Source organism: Sciurus carolinensis, chromosome 11 (assembly GCF_902686445.1).
Source record: "Sciurus carolinensis chromosome 11, mSciCar1.2, whole genome shotgun sequence".
Taxonomy (NCBI): domain Eukaryota; kingdom Metazoa; phylum Chordata; class Mammalia; order Rodentia; family Sciuridae; genus Sciurus; species Sciurus carolinensis.
This window is the reverse complement of record NC_062223.1, coordinates 57,232,563-57,253,097: the sequence shown is the minus strand read 5'-3', so window position 1 is coordinate 57,253,097 and position 20,535 is coordinate 57,232,563. Positions and strand designations below refer to the sequence as shown.

The following is a 20,535-nucleotide window of genomic DNA, read 5'->3' as shown; positions in this document are numbered from 1 at the left end:
TGGCCCAGGCCCTGCCACCGTCTGGCCAGGCACTTGGAAAGGTTTTGCGTGGGGCTAGCCATGACCGAAAGAGACACCAGCTGTGATGGCTGTGATTCTATGGTCAGATGCTAGTGTGACATCTGTGGGTGCTCTGCGACTTCAGGGGCAGCTCTTCTCCTGCCAAAGAGACATCAATAGAATCCATGTGACAGCTTTGGCAGTGCATACAGACTGCCTGGAAGGAATACCCCCACGGCTGAGGGCCTCACTGTGGGGGTTGTGGGTCTTGTCTGAGCCAAAACAAAGGCTACAAACATTCTGCCTAATCTGGGACTTGCATGTAACTCACCAGACACTTCTGTTCGTGTGAACCCCTAGAAACCCACATTCAAGAGTGGGGTCATTTGACTCCTTCAGTGTTTGCTTTTGCTGGCTTTCATCTGAGAAAGCTCATAGCTTGGTGCTACCTAATTCTAAACATATGAATATCTGGAAACATCTAAATATGCTGTGGTTTAGAGACAAAACAGTCACTTCTAGAGGGAGGTTCTGATTGATGATATTTTCTGGTGAAGCAAAAACTGCTTCTTGTTTCACTCCTTATTGTCGGAAATCCTTCTAGACTTGAATGGAGTTTTTCCTGCCTCAAAGTAGAGTACAAAGAGCAAATAAAATCTTAGCTAACTGCCTCAGGAGTATTATTTGTCACCACAGGCATTTTTGCATATTGATCTCATAAGCAGTTAGACTTTGTCATTCAATCAACAAATGTGTATTGAGCACCTGTCATGTGCCAGGCATCGTTCTGGGTGCTGGGGATGCAAGAGGGAAAAAAAAAAAAAAAAAAAAAAAAAAAGCCCTTGCTTTAATGGAGTTTGTGTTTGAATGTCTACAGGTGTGTTGAGGGCAGGTGGGAGGGTTAGAGATGGGCAATGAATGAGCAAATAGCATATAAATTATTCCAGACAGCAAGTGTTCTTGGTGCTGTGTATACCCTATGGACTGCAAACCGAGGTCACAGGGCAGCCAACGCTCTCTGCAGTGGGTTGCTTCCCCTAGCAGGACAGGTTTTGCTGCCTGTCCAGGCTCCACAGGGAACCTGACCAAGACCGAGCTCCAAGCTCAGGAGCTCCTGGATACTGATGGCTGGTACTTACCATTTAAGCTGGCTATGTGATGCCCTCCTGCCCTGGCATTTTCCAATTTGTTTTCTCTCTTTCATTTACCTGCTACCAGCCTGAGTCTGCCTGGCTCGCTGTTTCCTCCATGTTCAAAGACAGACCTCTGCACATGACTCTCGCCCTCCACAGGGTCCCCTCGTGATCGGAGGGGAGGGCATGTTGTGTTTGGGGTGAGATGGTGGGTGGGTTGTCATGAGATTGGAGCAGGGATAGCCAGAGGAAACACAAACGACAATTTTCCATGCACCTTTCATGTCTGTCAGCCAGGAGGACCATGCTGACACACACACAGTATTCATTTGTCCAGCGTTTGAAGCTAAAATGTACCGTAAATACACCATGGCCCTTCAAAGAGATGGTTCACAACCGCCTGCTTTAAGAGGCCACCAAAGTCATCACTGGAGGAAAATAAAACAAAAACATATTTACCAAACATTGCCCTTGGGGGAAATTGAAAACATTTTTCCTATTTATGATACGGTCCTTTTCCACTTGACAAACACCGATTGTTCTCCCCACCCTCACCCCTGCCCTCTCTCCTGTTTTAGGTGGGGCCCAAGTTCACATGGTTTTCTGCTTAAATAACAAGTACATCTGTCCTCGGGCCAGCCAAGTAAAGCCCTGGCACCATCAGCTGGGGAACATTTGAGGCCAGCACTGTTCTAGAAGGAGAGAACAGGGGGAGAGGATGCTGAGCTGGGGACTCACTGGAGCAGACCAGGGTCTTCTTTGGAAAGATTTCTTCACTGTCACTGGTGGGAGAATGCTAGGAGACTGGATGGTAACATATCATTAGGAAATTATCTTTTTTTTGCATCAAAAGTAGTCATTTTTGGCAATTTCATTGGGTTCCATCTAAAAATAAACAGTTTTCATTATTAGTGGCTGCCCATGTGCCCGGCATCGCGCTGAGCACCCTGTCATTTAATCTTCCAACAGGATGGTATCTTATGTTGGGCTCCCCACAGGTAAATGAGAAGATGAGGATTTGTGGTTCAGTGAAGAAGTATTTCGAAGACAAACCAGTGAGGGAGAGGGAGGGCAGGACAGGACAGTATGGGACCAAGGAAGGATGTGATTTCAGGCAGCCTTGCCTCAGCTTCAGTTTGGGGGAGCTTAGAACCTTAGCCAGTTCTCAACTTAAATCACACTTTGTCCCCCTAGAGGCCAATAAGCTGGGCTTTCATCTACCTGTAGTCTGACATCCACCACAGGCTGCCTTGGGGAGCAGACCCTTAGATCATTCAGCTCTCTGCATGTATGGGGAAGAGGGCCCCAGGAGCCCAAAGGTAGGCCCCTGAGCAGGTCACAGAGGATCATTAGATGATTAGAAGCAAAGCACATGGAAGATGGGGGGTAGGGCAAACCACTGAAGAGGGATCCATGGGCCTCTGGGAGATCTACCATCTTCAGGATCTACCAGGGTATTTGTTTTATTACCATTTAACACATCAAACAACTGAGATTCAAAAGAATAAAGGTTACTCAGCTCTGGTAGGGTCAGAACTGTGTTTTCCTGATGTTCCCATGTCATTTCTGGTGTCCTTAGTCACATGGTCAAGCTGGTTTCTTCTTTCCTTAGAATGAGATTTTAGAGCCCCCTTGACTCATGCAGATGGAGTGGGTGGGGCTACCCCAGTGGCCCGCAGCCATGGCTTGCCAAAGTTCATTTAGCACAAGGTCATTTTAGCTTTTGGAAAGGGGGCCTTTGTTGGGCCCGTCTTTGTGGGATCTGTGATGTGTTCCTCTACTGCCCTGTGAGCCTGTCCTTCCACTCATCGGACCCTCAGCAGAGGCAGGTATGACCTGCTGCTCTGTGCAGCAGTAGCCAGCAGCAGAGTGCTATGCAAAACCACAGCCTGAAAACACTGTTGCTGCTTGGCTTGGATCAGGGAGCACAGGCACAGCTGTCCCAGGCATCACACCACCTGGTGAGGGAGTCCACCCAGCTACTGCCTCCTCCATCACTCTCCCAGCCAGGTGTGTTCAATTATCTGCCCTGATTTGGCAATCCAGTGTGGCCCTCACCGGGAGCTGAGTCAGCTCTCTGGCCCAAGACAGGACACGGACTATCAGAGTCTGCAATCAGAGTTCACAACCCAGCTCAGCCACTTACTAATGGAAGTGATGACTTAACTTCTTCGTACTTCAATTTGGTCATCTGTAAACAGGGAATGACAGTCCTCTAATCTGCAAAAACTAAATGAGATGTCATCTAAAAGGCACCTAGCACAGAGTAGACATTGGAGAACTGTTTGCTTTCAGAATTTTTTCTAGCTACTGATTTTCCTGGCATCATTTCCTATCCCACTAACTTTCCTAACTTCAGGTCACTGTGTGCATTTTAATATCCTCTAACTGCCCTAGTCTTGATGGGGTGCAGGGTACAAGCTGAAGAAATGTGCCCTTTCTTGGCCTATTGTTGAAGAGTTTTGTCCCTTCTGGGTTACCACGTGAGTTTATCAAAGAGCACCGGATGCCCTGGTTTTTCTTGATTGATCTTGACAAGCACAAAGCCAGCACCTCGACCTTCTTCATTGAAAACTATTGTACTCCATGTGCCAGTGGCTCCTCAGATGAGGTCCTCTAGGACAGCACAGCACAGGAGAAAGGCAAACGTGTATGCTACTGCGGAGCTCAATCACGCCCCCTCCAACCTTTCCACCCATACTTAGAAATGCTGTCCTAGTTTTCCGCAGCCTAACTGAACATCAATCACAGAAGGAAAAAAAAAAACAAAACATACTTACCACCCACACCACTGTGCTAAGAATAATTTCTGTCCCAGCAGTATAGCCAGTCAGAACACTTCCCAGTGTTTCCATGTGGAACTAGGTGTGAGGATTCAGGAAATGCATTTGTCCATTTCAAGTCTGAACTTGGCACAGGCTCTGAAACTTGGACAAAAGACTGGCAAAAAAAAGCAAACAAACAAATGAGAAACCCAAAGTAACCTGTCTCTTATTGGATCCCTTTTGTGTGCAGCATGGATCTCATTGAGGAGGTTGCTCAGTGTATGCCCAGGAGTCAGTATTAAATGTCAACTTGATTTACTCAGAGTTCACTTCTTAGCATCTCACAGGGCAGCATCACCTTTTGGTGACTTGGACCTTGGTCTGCTGGCGTTAGGTGGGAATTGGCTTTCCATGGTGGCTAGAAGGCAGACTTTGGGGAAAGGATCATTTACATTTTAATTATTCAAATAAATGAAATTGTCCATTCATTCGAAAACCATTTCAAGGATGCCGAATTGCGCCAGGTATTGTGCTACCTTAGCACTAAGGACTTGAAACACAGTGAGACACCTTCTCCACTCTCTTCCAGATTATAGTTTGCTTCAGTGTTTTCTAACCCTGGCTACATAGTAGAACCAGCTGGGAAGCTTTCTTAAAAGTACTTTCAACATATTATTTTATTCTTTAATCCTCATAAGAGTCCTATAATAACTACTGCTATTGTACCCATTTCAAAGATAAGGAAACTTAAGCACGGGTTGGGCAAGTCACCTGCCCAAGGTTTCACAGCATGGCAGAAATAGGACCACAGGAAGTTCGCCTTTAGCAAGTTGCACTAACCTTCAGATTGTCCTGCCTCTTCATCATGAAGGCAGGAGACTGTGGCTTGTCAGGAAAGGACTGGAACAGGTAGCAGAAAAAGACCAGGTGAGGAAGTCAGAGAGGTGGGCAAGGCAAGGACAGGAAGGGCCTCAGAGACCCAGCCCAGAAGATTGGATTTTTTGCAGTAGATGATCAGGGTATCCCCCACCTGTGACAACTAGAGTGAGGAAGCATTCTCTGGGGGACACATTTCTACAAAACAGAAAAGTAGGTCAGAGTCTTTGGAAGGGCGTGGGGAAGGTGCAGGCACTCCGTGATGGCAATCAGCTCTGACAGCAGCCCTGTGCTGAGTGGGGAGGAATGTGAAGGGCCTCCTGCTCCTTTTCCCCACTGAACTCTTGCTTCCACACGTTATCAGCAACTCGGGGTCAGCCCCGGAGCAGATGGCTCTGTGCCTTTCTTCCCTGGAAGCTTCCTTGCCTGCCCAGCGCCTGTGCCCACTCTGTTCACCAAGCCACCAGAGCCCTCGTCACCTGCTCATCACAGAGCACAGGGCTGGCTGCCAATGGGCAGCCACGGAGGAGCTGGCAACCCACGTCCCTGCTCATTATGTAATCCAGGGGACCCCACCTCCTCAGGAGCAGTAGGGTGAAATAGCTACCCATGTGAGCTGAGGCTCGCATCCCAACTCTACCACTTCCTGTGTGTTTGGGACTAGTACCTTGACCTCCAAGAAGCTTGGCTTCTGTAAGGGGCAGTGACCATTCCTACCTTGTGGGTTTGTTTTAAGAAGTGGGGATATTATTCATAAGGCACCTAGTAAATGTGGTTATGGCCATTAGTAAACAGCGGCTGTTTGATGCCTGTCATTACCATCTCCTAAGACCCCAAAAAGCGCAGAGGGGAGGACCACTGAACAATCCTATATTGAAGATGACAAAATTGAGGTACAAAGCGGGTCAGCAGCTTTTCTGAGGTAACTTTGGATTTGAACAGCAGAACCAGGAGCATGACTACCTGTGCAAGGCCCCGTGGCAGGGGTGAGAGGTTTAGCTCCGGCCCCTCCACTCACAGCCTTTGCTCTGATTTCCTCTTCCACAGTGGTGTGGACACAACCTTTCTGGAAGGGTTCCGTGACTGAATAAGCTGTCGTTCCAGAGTGCTGAAAAATGCTCGGCAGGTGCCAAGTCATGACTCTCTGTGGATTTCAACACCTCAGCTGGCATGCCTTCCCGCCAGATGCAAGCTGCATGAGGACAGTGTGCACCGTGTATGTGTGTGTGTGTAAAAGGGAGGAGGAAAGGAAAGAGCACATAGAAGATTCCAGATTTCCCAAAGTCCATTTCCATACCTGCACTCCAGCATTATGGCCTTGCTGCCTGCCTGATGAGGAAGTCAGAAGCACTGTCTTCTTCCCAGGTCTCCTGGAGCCTTATTCCTGTCACTGGCTGGGAAAGGTGTGAGCAAGGGTAGCTCACCACTCTGTCACCCATGGCGAATCAGTGACACTGTTATTGAGGGACAATGATGTACTCATCCTGCAGCAAACAAGAAGCACTAACAGGGATTCAGTGCCAGGTTCTGATGTCAAATGGGGTGTTGTGGGGGAAAGCATGGAATTTGGAATCAGACAAATGAGGGTTTCAATCCCAATTTTTCTGCTTCCCAGCTGTGTGAGCTTGGAAAAAGCACATCTTTAGCTATGTGTGCCTAAGTTTCTTCATTCGTAAAAAGGGGACAAATATTACCCCCAATGGCTGTTTGAAGAAATTAAATGAAATGAAGATTGGGGCACATAACTGTTCCATTCCTGCCCCACACACTGCCACCAATCTCAGTGACTTTCTGCACCTGCACTGATCTTGGTGTGTTGGTTTTTAATCATGGAGTTTGAAGAGTTGGAAAGACCCTGGTATGAAGAGGCAGTTATTGAAAACAAAGCCCCTTTCCCAAGAAGCAGCATCTCCCTTGGGTAATGGTCTTAGACACCTCTGTCATTTGGGATAAAATCAACCATTGGTGGGGGGCACCTATGTTTGGCACCCCATAGCTGAAGAGTTGGTGCAGTACCTTGAATAGACATCTTGGAACAGACAGCTTGTAGCCTGACTGTGTGCCTCCTGGTGAACCAAGTTAGGCAGGAGACCAGGTGAGGAGTGGGCAGAAATGCCCTGGGGCTACAGTGAGGGAGGCTAAACTGTTCCTGTGTTTCTCCCATCCTACAGATCACAAAGAAAGTGTTTCTAGATGATGCATCCTGTCACCCTCTCTCTAGTCTCATTTCCCTGCCTGCCCCAGTTCTGGAGGTATATATCACTTTCCCAGGATGCTGGACATTGCCCATGAGTCCCTTTGGGAAAGGGACGGATCCCCACTGGGCTCAGAACCTCTGGTCTTGGTGTCTAAGCAATGGAAATTTCCACACACTCATACATACCCGCACCAGCAGCAGCTCATGTGACAACCCTGGAGTAGGGGGAAAAGGAACATTGGCTTGAGTACTTAGTTGCCATGTACCAAGAAATAAGATGATCATAGTGGCAGCAGTGATGATGTGTCAATCACCCATTTAGGGCTTAAGCATATTAATCCTTCCAGCAACCCTAAGAGGGAAGTACTATTATAAACATCATTTTATAGATGACAAATCTGAGGCACAGAGAGGTGAAGGAATTTGTCCGTGGTTACTCTGCTCAGAAATGGCAGAGCTCAAAAACATACAAACTCTGTACCCCACTTTACTGACTCTATTGTTCAATTGCCCCTCCCTAAACCCAGGAGGGGTTAATTGATGATGTAGGTGAGGAACTGAAGTTCAAAGTGTTTACACGTCTAGGTCAAGATCACATGACCCATTAAATGTCGGTGCACATCTCTGGGACTCTTTCCACTTCCCTAAATGGCTTCCAGTGGAGCAATTGAAACCCCGACATTGTCTCTTGCTCCACAGGTAAGAGAGGGAACTCTGGGACTGGGGACCCAGCGCCCTGGCCCTCCCTATGCAATCCTCCACTCCAAGCACACTGGCAGGCAGGGATGAAAGCCCCACATTTGACTTGTCACCTCTTTACCTTTCGGATCTTGCTTCAAACATCACTTTTCCAGAGAAGCCTTGGCTACCTCCACAGGAGTCTAGGTTCTTGATTTGTGAACATAGCACTTGCCTCACTTAGTAATTATACATTCACTGATGTGACTATGTAATTACTGTCCACTTCCCTGCATGTGAGCTCCCTGAGAAAAGAGCTTTGGTTCTGGCTAACATTACATTGTCAGTAATTGGCCTGGTATTGGGTAGCTCTAAAATATTATTTGAATCAATGAATGGATGAATGCATAGCACCTATAAGGTTCCAGACTCTTACCTGGCCCTCTACCTGTTTTATCTCAAACCTTCCCCCAAATTCTGTGAAATAGTTACAATAGTTCCCATTTTACTGATGAGGAAACTGAGGGACAGAGAAGTAAAGTGACCTTCAAAGTCAATATAAGAGGTGAAGTCAGGATTCACATCCAAGTCTGTTTGACTCTAGCCTGTGTCCTCTCCCTTGACCCCACTCAGAAAGGAACCTAGAAGCAAAACATAATGACAAGGGGGCTTTGCTGGGGTTGCCCTTGCAGGGAGCACAGAACAAAATGGGGCTGTGGACACCCAGACAGGACTGAAGACAAGAATAAAGGATCAAAGGCAAGGAAAGAGCTAAAATGGTCATGGGATGGGACTTCTTGAAGCCCATGTTTAATAACTCAACAGGAGGTCGGTCTTTCTGATCCGCAGCCTTTGCAAACTATATTTTGCCCCCCCAACCCCAGTCCTTTTGTGGGCCCCCATTGGGAAAGCTAAAACCCCAACAGGAAAAAGATGCTGAGTGGAAGTCCATTCACCATATCTGAGTTTAAGGCTGGTCTTTGTGGAGGGCAGGATGTTAATGCTTCAGCACAGCTTTGGGTTGGGTTTATGTATGAGACATTTCCAGATTGCCTTGGGGAGAAATTTTTCTTTTTTCTTTTTTTTTTTTTTTCTTTTTCTTTTCTTTCTATTTTTGTCCCAGCACTGAGATTAAATCCAGGGATGCTCTACCACTAAACTACAACCCCAGTCCTTTTATTTTTTATTTTGAGTAAGGATCTCAATAAATTACCCAGGTTGGCCTTGAACTTGTGTTCCTCCTGCCTCCACATCCCCAGTGGCTTCAATTACAGGCGTGCATCACTGTACCCAGCTGGACTGCCTTGGGGAGAAAAGTTTAATAAATTTAGCAGTGCATGTCGAAAATTCTTGTGCAATGTGGAGCTTCAAGAAAGTTGCCAGGCAATTTTTTGGAAAACAATTTAATAATGTCTTGCCCGACTGTTTGTAAAACAATATCTTTCTAAGCCAAAATATAAAAGACAATCCCTGTATATTTTGTTCTTTTCCACCCAGTCAAGCTCTGAGGTTTTATTTGCCTTGGGTTTGAAAAGGGAGCGGAAATTAACGCAGCTGTTTATAATCTCAAATCTTCACACAGCTTCAGATGGTCTCGGGGTGCAAAAGATCTTCATGGTGTCTCTGTTTTGTTGGCAGTTTTTAGACCAGCTTGGAGCTCAGCCAAAGGATGGTGATAAATAGAACTGCCCTTGGCAGGTGCTCTGTCAGGCTTGATTCAGGCATCCCGGGCCCACTATCCTCGCCATGTCTCTCGGCAGGATTGTCTTGAGCCTGCGAACATGGATGTGATAGAGGCAAGTTGGTTGATAGTCAGGAAAGAATTTATTTCCTAGGCCTTCTGCTCCAGGGTGGTCTTGGCACTTCTGTAGAGAATGATACTCTTAGGAGCCACTTCATGGAAGGAAGGAAGAACAGGCGGTCTCTGGAATAATGATTTCTCTCATTGTCTTAAGAAAAACCCTCCTTGTCAGTGATTTTGTTACATTTTGATTTCCCTTTAGCCAGAGATGCACATCAACCTTTGACAGATAACAAAGTTCTTGTTTTTGTTTGTTTGGAAAAGTCGCCCACTGCTCCTGCCTAAATGCAGAGAGCAGGGATAGATCTAACTGGCCTTATTCACTTCCAGATCACCAACATTTGCAGGGGGATTAGTTTGTAATAGGGCTTAACCAGCGTCCCTTGGATAAACAAAAGGCTTAAACAAATCAAGACATTTATTTGCAAAGCACCTAAAATCACACAGAAAAGTTAAAATCACTCATAGTTTCTACCCTTTAGGAGAAAAATATAAAATAACACAGTATAGTTCCTTACCCCTCAGAAGTAACCACCGTTAACAATTTGATGTGATTTCTTCCTTCTTTTCCTTTCTCTTTATAAACATATTTGTTTCTACATATGTAAAAATATTTAAATATTTTAGCAAACTAATTTAAACAGTAGATTAATATATGTGTGTATACATATGTGCACATATGTAAAATACTCCAAAATTTTATAGACAGGGAAAATACACAAAATGCATGCCAAAACTCCAAATTATTTAAAGTTCATCCACTGCTGAGATTTTTCACGAAGCCTGCCCTTTCATTAGCACAGATCTTTAAAAGTTAACTCCACAGAATCCTGATCTCAGAGTCCTGTACCTTGGGCTCCTGCCTCTCCCTGGGGGCCAGACATTGGCCAGGAGCCTCTCCCAGTGGATGCTCACCAGGCTCTGTGCCTGGGGCAGAGTCAGAGGGTAGGCATGAAGGCTTCCAGGATGAGAGCAGTGACCAAAAGAGGAAATGCAGGAGGGAGCCCAGGGGAGGCCCCGCACAGAGTAACGACTCAGAACCCTGTAACAGCCAGGCTGCTTGATGGCACCCACCGTGCTTACACCAGGCCATACTTGGGCACTTACCTGCTGCATTTGAGTCCATAGGCGGCTAGGTTGACTGGGTGTTTTTCCCAAGAGCTCACTCACTCAGAAAGTTATAGGAAGCCTGGAATTTTCCAGGTTGGCTGATAGCATTGATTAAAATTATCCAGATTATTGCTTCACTATCCCCCACTGTAAAGTGCTATAAGAACAAAGCCTTAGCTGGGCATGGTGACACATACCTGTAATCCCAGCTATTTGGGAAGTTGAGGCAGGAAGATCACAAGTTTGGGGCCAGCCTTAGCAACTCGGTGAGACCCTCAGCAGCTTATCAAGACCCTGTCTCAAAATTTAAAAATAAAAACAAAAAGGACTGGGAATGTAGTCCTGTGGCAGAGGGTTTCAATCCCCAGTAACACACACACACACACCTACCTTTGCAGTGTTTCTTAAAGCATCCCTTTTCAGTTTGCACCCAGAGAGTTTACTAACATATCACTGCCTGGGTCCTGCCCCAGAGAGTCTCACTTCATTGATCTAGGGCAACACCTGGGCAGTCAGTATTTTAATTCCTCAGGTGACCCCGATATATAGCCACGGCTAAAGAGCAAACATGAGGCCCAGCTGATTCCAAGTCAGACTCACAGATTCAGAATTCTAGGTTTCTTGGGGGTCTTCTTGTTTAATGCCTGCTGGCTCAAACTGTCTTCAGCTGCCCGTCAATATCAACAGGCAGCTCTCTCTCAGAGCCTGAACATCATAAGAAGGGGCACCCATGACTAGCACTTATTCCTTGCCTTATTATTAAAACCACTACCATTCCCAGCCTGGATGGTCACTAAACCTTCCCACTAGTTTCCATGACTGTGAAGAGGAATAACGGAGTCACCATACAAGAGTGGTATGGGGATTTGAACCAGGAACAGGGAATTAAAGTATCTTAGGTAAGATAACTAAAATCTTTTTGGGCCTCACTTTCTCTTCTGTAAAATGAAAATGACAATAACCATCTACCTCTTGGAATTGTTGTGAGAATTAGAGATTACAATACATTAGTCCCTAGCACATAGTAAGAAAAACTTCCTAAGTTATAGTTCTTATCAGCATCATCATTATTATTGAGTCAACTCTAGTGGTCTGGTCTAATTTGTGGGAAGAAGAATGAATAATACCAAAAAAAGAAATAATTTGTTAAGATAAACTTGAAACTGAATTAACTAGACCTTTCAATTGATTGTGGTATTTCCCCTCATCTGCAATAGTGAAAAAGTGGGCAGGGAGTTGAAAATAACAAGGAAACAAAAATGTCTGTAGGTAGGCTGCAGCCTGGAATCTGGATATATCTAGCTCCATCTCTTTCCCTTTTACTTCCTATAAGCAGAGTCCTAGCTGGCACCCACTCAAAATACAAGATCTTCACCAAGCCATGAGCGCAACTGTGACTAGAGCCCACTCTGTGGACTGGACCACCCGAATGTTTTCATCTTCGTCGTCTTTTTTACCTCTGTTTTCACACATGCCATTGATACTCATCTTTTATTTACATTTTCACTGATTCCTACTCCTTGTCAGAAGACATTCACATTTGCTGGATAATCCTATCCCCTGTCAAACAGGAAATCATCCAGGATTCTGAAACTCACGAGTCAGGGGACAAGGACAGTGGCCAGAAGGCAGAGTTTCCATTCTCACGGTCATCCCTGATTCTGAGTTTCTGTTCCCATCAAACTCAGGATCTCACTCATGTGTGTCTCTTTTCCCTTTTCTTTTCCTTCTGTTCCAAAATAAATGTAGATAGGAAACTCAGATCTTTTAGTTTTTTGATAATTCTTGCCATTAAAATGCAAATCTAGTCATTCAAAGCATTTGGTAGCACAACAGAATTTATTTCTATTTGGGGAAAAGGAGCTGGTTTTACTTGATCACTTTGCCCTGCTGCTTCTGGCGTCCTCAGGAGGCTCTAAAATTGTTGTCACTACCCTGTTTAGGGATTCTTCACACTAAACTTTCCCAGAAGATGGAATTTTAATCACTTAGGATGGATGATAATATTGCTTGACCCCTGCACTCTGGATTGGCCTTCAGATGTTCAGACACCCACAAGCATGTCCCTAAAACCACACACTCAGAGGGTCTAGAGCAGCCCAGACCTGTCTGACTGTGAAATCCTAAACACGCCCACGTACTAGCGCCCGAATTGGGAAGGAAGTGATATGTGGTTTATATTCACTGATATGATTTATTTACACAGACTTCTCCCGCCCACAGGAGGCTAAAGTAGTCACAGTCTAAAGTTTTAAATAAGTATGTTTTCCACGATTACATTTCTTCTTATTTACAGTTGGTCACTGTTTCATTGAATGTAGATTTTTCTTCAAGTCCTTTGTGGAAAGAGGCAAGGTGTAAACAAAGAAACGTTTCCTAGACTTAAAAAGGCAGCAAAATGGATCTACATCTCTTAAGGCTTCAATGCTGAGAATAAAAATAAAAGGAAACTTCTCTCCATTATTCTTCAGGTTTTTTATTAGAAAATTCAATTACTCAATATAGCTGAGTGCCCCATGATTAGTGGACCCTTCTTTGTGCCTGTTTGTCCACTGTATACTTTGTACTGACCCTTTTAGAGTACTAGTTATATTACTTGTCATTGTTCTTGTCCCTGTTTGCTTCCCCTACTAGATCGTGAGCTGGATCTTCTAGGTTTGGGTGGGGTTTTTTGTTTGTTTGTTCTGTTTTTCTTTGCTTTTTGTGTGTGTGATAAAGGATGATTCTCAGGCTGAGTATCATCCTTCAAACCTTATGAGCATGGAGCGGAACCTATTCTCATCTGCTTCCCATCATATGCCAGAAGCCTAACACATAGATGGCACTCAACAACTTATTCATTGAATTAATGATTAAGCCAATGATTAACCCATGTTTTGCAGTATGTTTGCTTGACATTTAGTCAGGGCTAGTGCTTATAAACACACACACACACACACACTTGCACAGATCACTCATGCTCTGGCATCTGCGGGGGGACTATTGATCACCATCGTGCTTACCAACTTTCACAGACATAACTGGAGGAAGGTTTGAGATTGTGGATTGAAGGTAGGTGAAAGATACCTCTTTAGTATCCTAAGGTTCTTACCCAGCTTCTCTGCAATCCAGGATGGGTGAGCTTTCAACTCAGGTGCTACCAAAGGGTGGGCATTTATATCTTCTCTGAGATTTATGTCATAAATTGCCAACTCATATTATAGAAAATGAAGGAAAATCATGTTCATTAAAATTAGACAGTGTGTTTTATTTTTAACTCCCAAATAGATTCATGAATGTTTTGTCTTTTATATCATTCCAGAGACTTGTAACATTTCCCCCATCGTTTATGATTGAGGGTCTTCGTGAAGCTATTGACTTTGCCCCCAGATCTCTGAATCTTTATGCTGCCAGGCTGGGGTTTCAGTGTTCTCAGATCTTTGTATCTTCTTGGGAGGTCAGTTAGAAGGTGCCTTTTTTTTTTTTTTTTTTTTTTTTTGATGGTGTCTTTAACTCAGATGAAGGATGGGCTGATGGGACCCATCACCAGAAGGTCAATTCTGAAGTTCAATTCACACTCAGTCAATCATCAGTGGCTAATGTGGAGGATCAGAGAAAGACAAGCTGGTGCTTCCAGATCTGAAGCCAGCCCTTACGATCAAGAAAATGTCCAAACTCAGGACCTTAAGTGGTCCTGAGACCTTTAGCAATAAGTTTCAAATTGGCCTATCACTGACATTTGAGTGATTTTGAGAGTTTAGAATCAGAAGATAAAGAAGAATTGACTGAGTTAGGATTTAAAATGGTGGGCTGTTTCAATTTTGTATCTTTGTCCATAATGCATATAATACAAAATAAAGTTAAAAAAAAAAAACTAGATAGTATACTTTCTAGAACAGCTTGTAGTTCTCTGAACCAGTGACTTCTTTGGTTTCCAATCTTTGCCAAACATGTTGATTTTAAATTATTTCTTTCATTTTCACATAGCATCCAATGTGGAAGGAGTATATTTATAGGCCATTTTTATAATTTAAGATGATCTTATTTAAGAAGGAATGTTAAAATTATCTTATTTGCCTCTTATTTGCTATTTTCCCCTTGTCTGGTTAGTCTGATAAGTTATTTTGCTTTAAATAAGAAATATGAAGATTTATAGGAAAGATAAAAGAGATAAAAATGTTCCAGGAAAGAGCAAATAAAATTATTGAAGAATGAAGAAGCAGTGAAATAAATTTGGAAACTAATTATAAGATGAATTTGTCTTCAATCAAGAAAGATGAGAAATTTTCAGACTTTTAGTTATAGGAATTGAACAGAATTAAGATGAATGCTTACCAAATCCTAGAGTATTAGAAAGACGTACTTTTAATACAAAAAAGAATGGACTATTATTCATATTTGTATATATTTGAGGGTCTCAGAACTCAAACAATGACCTTGCTGGGAATTCTGTTTTAACTGGAAAATAAAAAATGTCACTGTTTCCATTTCTGCACCCATGGCAGGCATTATCAATTTACCAGGCTGCTATTTCCAAACAGATCTAGGTGCAACCTCAGAATCCTTTCCAGACCACAGTGCTAGAAAGTCTCTCACTACAGATGGCCCTTGAGATGAGACACTTTTGCTGCCCCTGGTTTAACCTTACTACTCACAGTGTGATCTCCAGACCACCAGTATGGGCATCTCATGGCAGTTTATCTGGAAAACAGCATCTCAGTCCCATTTCAGACCTACTGAATTTGATTCTGTATTTTAATGAGATTCCCAGGGATTCTTTTGCAAACTAAGGTTTACCAAGTCCTGGAAGTACACTGAATGCATGATACATTGATTAGGGTAGAAGTTTTCCAACTTTAGCATGCATCAATATCACTGAGTTAAACATTTGTTAAAACACAGATTGCTGGGCCCCACCCCTTGGGAGCTTTTGATTAAATAGGTATGGGGCAGGGTTCTTCAAACAAGTTTCCAGGTGATATCATTGCTGCTACTCTGGGGTCACATTTGAGAACTGCTTCATCAGAGCCATGGGAACACTTCGGAATATCTCCATGATCTTTAGAAAATGAAGACAGCATTTTCCTTCTACAATTCTTGATTCATCTTGTGAGAACCAGAATTTTGGTACATCTGTCAGAACCAGAATTTGTGGTTTAGTATAGCATAAAATTTCTTATGTCCTTATGTTCATAGATCTAAAAGGCAACCTCTGTTCCTTGAGAATTGCTGCTATCATTCACTTGGTCATTCAGTGACAATTTGGGTAGCTGTTCACAACATTATGCTTGATACTGAGAGAATCTAATGAAAGTTAAAATGCAGTGCCTAACTTCAAGGTGTGTATCCACTTAGGATAAATGCATAACAAGTTAAGACAACAGTTCAGGACATAGCATCAGATGGCAAAGGACCATTTTGTGTCATGTACCACATGTGATTTAATTTCAGAGAGGAAGGATAACTGTACCTGGCTTATATACAGGGCTGTGTGCATTTCAGCCTAGTCAGAGAAAAAGTCATAATATATAGAATAGATAGAAGACTGGGTGGGAGGGGGAGAAGCCCAGGGTAAGAAGTCACTTCCCATTTTTCATCACTACAGAGGTTGTGTTAAAACTGAAGTTTCCTTTGGTCTGGCATCTTGGTCAATTCAAGGTGTTATAACAAAAATGCCATAAACTGAAAGGTTTAAACAACAAGCATTTATTTTTCATCAGCCTGGAAACTGGAAGTCTGAGATTAGACTGTCAACATTGTTAGGTTCTTTGCAAGGGTCTTTCTCCTGGTTCATAGTGGCTGCCTTCTGTCTGCATCCTTTCAGGCAGAAAAAGATCAACTCTGCCCTGTCTTTTTTAATATAAGCATTAATTCCATCATTAAGGTAGCACAGTCATGAATGTATTACCACCCCAAAGGCCCCACCTCCTAATATCATATTTTGGATTAGAGTTTTAACATGAATTTTTTTTGGGGGGGGGGAACCTGAACATATGAATAATTATAAATCAATGCTATCAGCATTGTAGATCAGGCTACATAGTGGGCACAAAGAGACAATCTGTACCCCAGAGAAAAAGAGAAAAATAGCTTATAGAGATGACGGGTGGGGCGAGGAGCAGCAGCAATTTAATAATAGAGACACAATTTTATCGGTCTCCTACATTGTCAGGTACTAGTGCTAAACGATTGTCATGCACCATCTCACTCAGTCCAAAGAGTAATGTACTATGTAAATGTCAAACCTCCACTTTAATCACATGTGAAAACATGCATGTAGAAGAATGCATGTAAGGTTGGAGAACTTGCCCTACTCAAATCCAGACTGATCTAGAAGGAGGGGGGTTCATCATCCATGAATCTCGAGGGATCTGACCTGCCTGGACCTTCCCCTTTTCCTTCCACCCGTACACATTTGAGTCAGCGTAGAACCCGAAAAGCAACTGAGAGGAGGGAAGGAATACTCCTACGAATTAAAGTGGAGGAACCTGTGGGGCTAGCGCGTCCGAGGCGCGGACAGGGAGGGGTTCCTACATGAAACGCAGCAAGGTTTGGCCGGAGCCTGCCAGGGTCATGGAGCTTCTCCAGGCTTCCTCAGGCCACTCTAATTACAGAGTCTGTGGTAGGTTGCGAGGAGGAGCTGTCTTGGGGGCGGGAGGCTTCCCTGGGCATTGTATTTGCCTATAAATACTTCAAATAGTTAAGTGAAATGTGCAGCCTTTGAAAACTGAAAAGGAAGCTGTGGGGCGGCCCCCTGACCCGCCTGGAAGGGCAGGCAGATGAGAGGAGAAATGGCTGGCGCGTTCTCAACGCGGAAGACGAGGAACCGCCCTGTCCAAGCTAGATGGGGGGCAGCGAGGCTGCGGGCGTGTCTCCGGAAGACTCGAACCGTTAAGGTGGCCAGAATAATTTGAAAAAGGAAACGAACTTCCCCCGAACCGTGCCCGAGGGGCCCCGAGGCGGGTGTTTGCGTTCGAAAGGGCATTTTTCAAAAGACTTCAGGGATGTGGGGGTGTCGGCCCTTCGGTGGCGCGCGACTGGAGCGGTGCCGCAGAGCTGCCACCAGCCCGCTTTGTACTTGCGGCCAAGCGCGGCCCCAGAGTTTCGGCGGCGGCCCGGGAGTTGAGACCACGCCCCCTTTGCAGTGAGAGCTGCGGCCTCTGATTGGTGCGGCTTGGACCAATGGGAGCGTTAGGGCGGCCCAGGCTGTCAGCGCGCGCCGTAGCCGCGCCAGCCGCAGCCTGTCCTCCCCTGCGCTGAGCCCCGCAGCCAGCGCTGCCTTCCCGGGAAGCGCGGCGGCCGCTAGCAAGCGCAGCCCTGCCCAGCCTGCCAGCCGCGCGTCCCGGTGCCCGCGCCCCACGGCCACAGCCTTGTTGCGCTATAGCGCACGGAGCATGTGCAGATTCGTAGGCTCTAAGGTGCTATTTGTCCGAGGGGCTTCTGGGCAGTGGTGACTGTCGCGCCGAGAGAGACCTTTCGGGGGCTCTCGCTGCGCCTTTGCTGCGTCGCGGGTGACACTGCGGTGCTCGCAAGCAGGGTGGCAACCGCCTCTCGGTGAAGACGTCTTCGGCTCCGTGCGCCTTCTCTCTCCTTCCTCGGCTGCTCTCTCCTTCCCTCGCCCGTTCACACTCGCAGCCTTCAAAGCGGGACTTGTGCGTTCCCGCCGCTTCTATCTCTTCCAAAGGGCCTTCCTCACTTCGGAGATGCAATGACAAGTTAATATGGGCGTCCAAGTCTCGGTTTCCCAGGAGGAAAATTGCCAGAGGCAGCAGTCCCTGAACGCCCAGAGCTCTTGAACAGGCCGCCCTGAAGGGGCGTGAGACCCGGCTGCAGCATCTGTCCAGGTGGGACCCACTGAACCCAGTGACCAGTCCCCAACCTCATCCCGGCACCCAGAAGGCGCGCTCGTCCGATTGTTCGGAGCTCCCCGACCCGGGGATCCTTTTTTTTCTTCCGCTGGTGGTGGGCGCCTCGCGGGCCGAGGCCCGGCGCCTGCTCTGCTGCCCGCGCTGCCTTTAGCGGTAGCCTCCGCCGCCGCTGCCAGGGACGTGCTGGGAAAGCCGAATCCCCGGGAGAAGATGCCGGCCATCCTGGTAGCCTCCAAAATGAAGTCGGGACTGCCCAAACCCGTGCACAGTGCTGCGCCCATCTTGCACGTGCCCCCGGCCCGGGCTGGCCCTCAGCCCTGCTACCTTAAGTTGGGAAGCAAGGTGGAGGTGAGCAAGACCGCCTACCCCAGCCAGATCCCGCTGAAATCGCAGGGGCTGCAGGAGCCGGCAGGGGAGGGGCTCCCGCTGCGGAAGAGCGGCTCAGTGGAAAACGGGTTCGATACCCAGGTGAGAAGTGCTGTGTGCTGGGGTACTCATGTGAAGATGGGCGAATACTTCAATTGGGGAGGGGGGCCACCACCAGATGGGAGAAAGAGATGGGCAACCATTTCCCTTAGGTTGTCCGATTGCAGGGGTGCTCAAGGAGAGTGTGTCGGCCAGTGGGTGTGGCCCGGGTGCCAGAGGTTCGCCTAAGGTGCTTTGCATACCCCGAGTGCGGTCAGGCCCGCGGCATCTTGTGGGGGGCCCTGCTTTTTGAGGTGTTCTCAAAAAGCATGTACAGCACTGGAAGTGTCAAGTCCTGCATGTTGAGGGCTTGGCTCTAAGAAGGCAGTATCTGCTGCTGCCACTGTATCTGCGGGTTCTGCAGAGGTTCGGTCCCTGCCAAGGAATGGTCTGATGCCTCATTGGGTTCGTAGCTCCCTGGTCTGGCTGCAAGATCCAGGAAAAGGGGGTTGGGGGGCTGGCAGTGAACCTGCTCTCCTCTTGGCTCGAAGACGGCCCTGTCCCTGTCCCGTTCCTAGGGAACCAGATTCCAGCAAGGTGGTGGGACTGAAGGCAGCTGGAGACTCCTCCACTCCCAGCGTCTCGGCTGGATGTGGCGGTGGGGGTGGGGGTGGCTGCCTCGGAATGGCGGCCCCGAAGATAAGCCCCTCCTTCCTGGGTAGGAGAAACCGATGTTGGTAGCCCGGGTGACTGAGGAGGTGGGGGTGGGGGTAGTAGTGGTAATGGGAGAATTGCTGGGAGAGAAATGGTGACTTCTACCTTTCCAGACAGAGCCTGCATCAACCCAGTTCCCCAGTTCGACTGGGTGACAGGCTCTGGCCATGCAATCTCTTTTAAGGAAATCCGCGAGGGCCAATCAGGTTCTCTTGGCCTCCTGCCCTCCCTGCTGCGTTTCCCCCCTCTTCTGTAGGAGGGAGCAGGGGCATGCTGTATTTTGGCAGCCAGTCAGTAGGGACTTTTGGGGACAGACCGACCTGACGGATGTGACTATCCCGGTAGGGAGAGGCTGTAAGTCAGAGGGGGAGGTTTGGGGCTGGTGTAGGGGAAGTGGCAACAGACCAGCTGACCTTTTTGGCACGCACTTCCCTGCTGACACTGTCCCAACCTTCTCCTGGAGCTTTCTCTGATCAGAGGCTAGCGCTCAACACATTCCTAGACTTTCTGATGAAGGAACTGGAGCTGGAAGCTAATTGTAAGCAGACTTTTTGGAACTCTAGGCTAGAGAAGGCCCTCCAAGCAGATTAAGCTCCCGCACCAAGCTGATAAGCATGGCCCTTGCTGCTGCACTTGCTAAACATTTTTGGAAGCTGACAGCTTTGAGTGATGGTGTGTGGGAGGAAGGCAAGATTTCCTCCCATGCTCCCGGGCCCTGTCTCTGCTCGAGTTGTGTGCTCTGTTCTTTTTCTGTTGTTAGCCACAGAATTTGTCCAGGGGGCTGTGAAATAGGGGTGAGCATTATGGTACCTCCTCTAGTTCTCCATGGAGCAGGGATTATAAGGTGTAGTGGACAGTGTGCTGGAGACCAGGACAGTGACTCAGAATGTGACACATACCCTGGAGCATGATGAGGAGGGCTGAAGGAATGAGAGAGAAGATACAAGATCAGATTGTTCATAGCCAGGCAGCAGTCTGGTTTTGCCCACTTGACCCTTCATTTAACAAA

The 20,535-nt window shown here is 46.5% G+C and overlaps 1 protein-coding gene across 6 annotated transcripts in view; it reads left to right on the top strand.

Moving 5' to 3' along the window:
• Positions 1 to 17,841: 17,841 nt before the first annotated feature.
• Nav2 (neuron navigator 2) overlaps positions 17,842 to 20,535 on the top strand; it is a 375,768-nt gene continuing 373,074 nt past the window's right edge. For 3 of the 6 annotated variants that reach the window (XM_047518211.1, XM_047518214.1, XM_047518210.1), the window contains exon 1: positions 17,842 to 18,875. In XM_047518211.1, coding sequence (XP_047374167.1) covers positions 18,618 to 18,875 — 258 coding nt within the window. In that variant the 5' untranslated portion in view covers positions 17,842 to 18,617. The remainder of the gene's footprint in view (positions 18,876 to 20,535) is intronic. The other 3 variants (XM_047518213.1, XM_047518215.1, XM_047518212.1) reach the window with 1 other exon arrangement.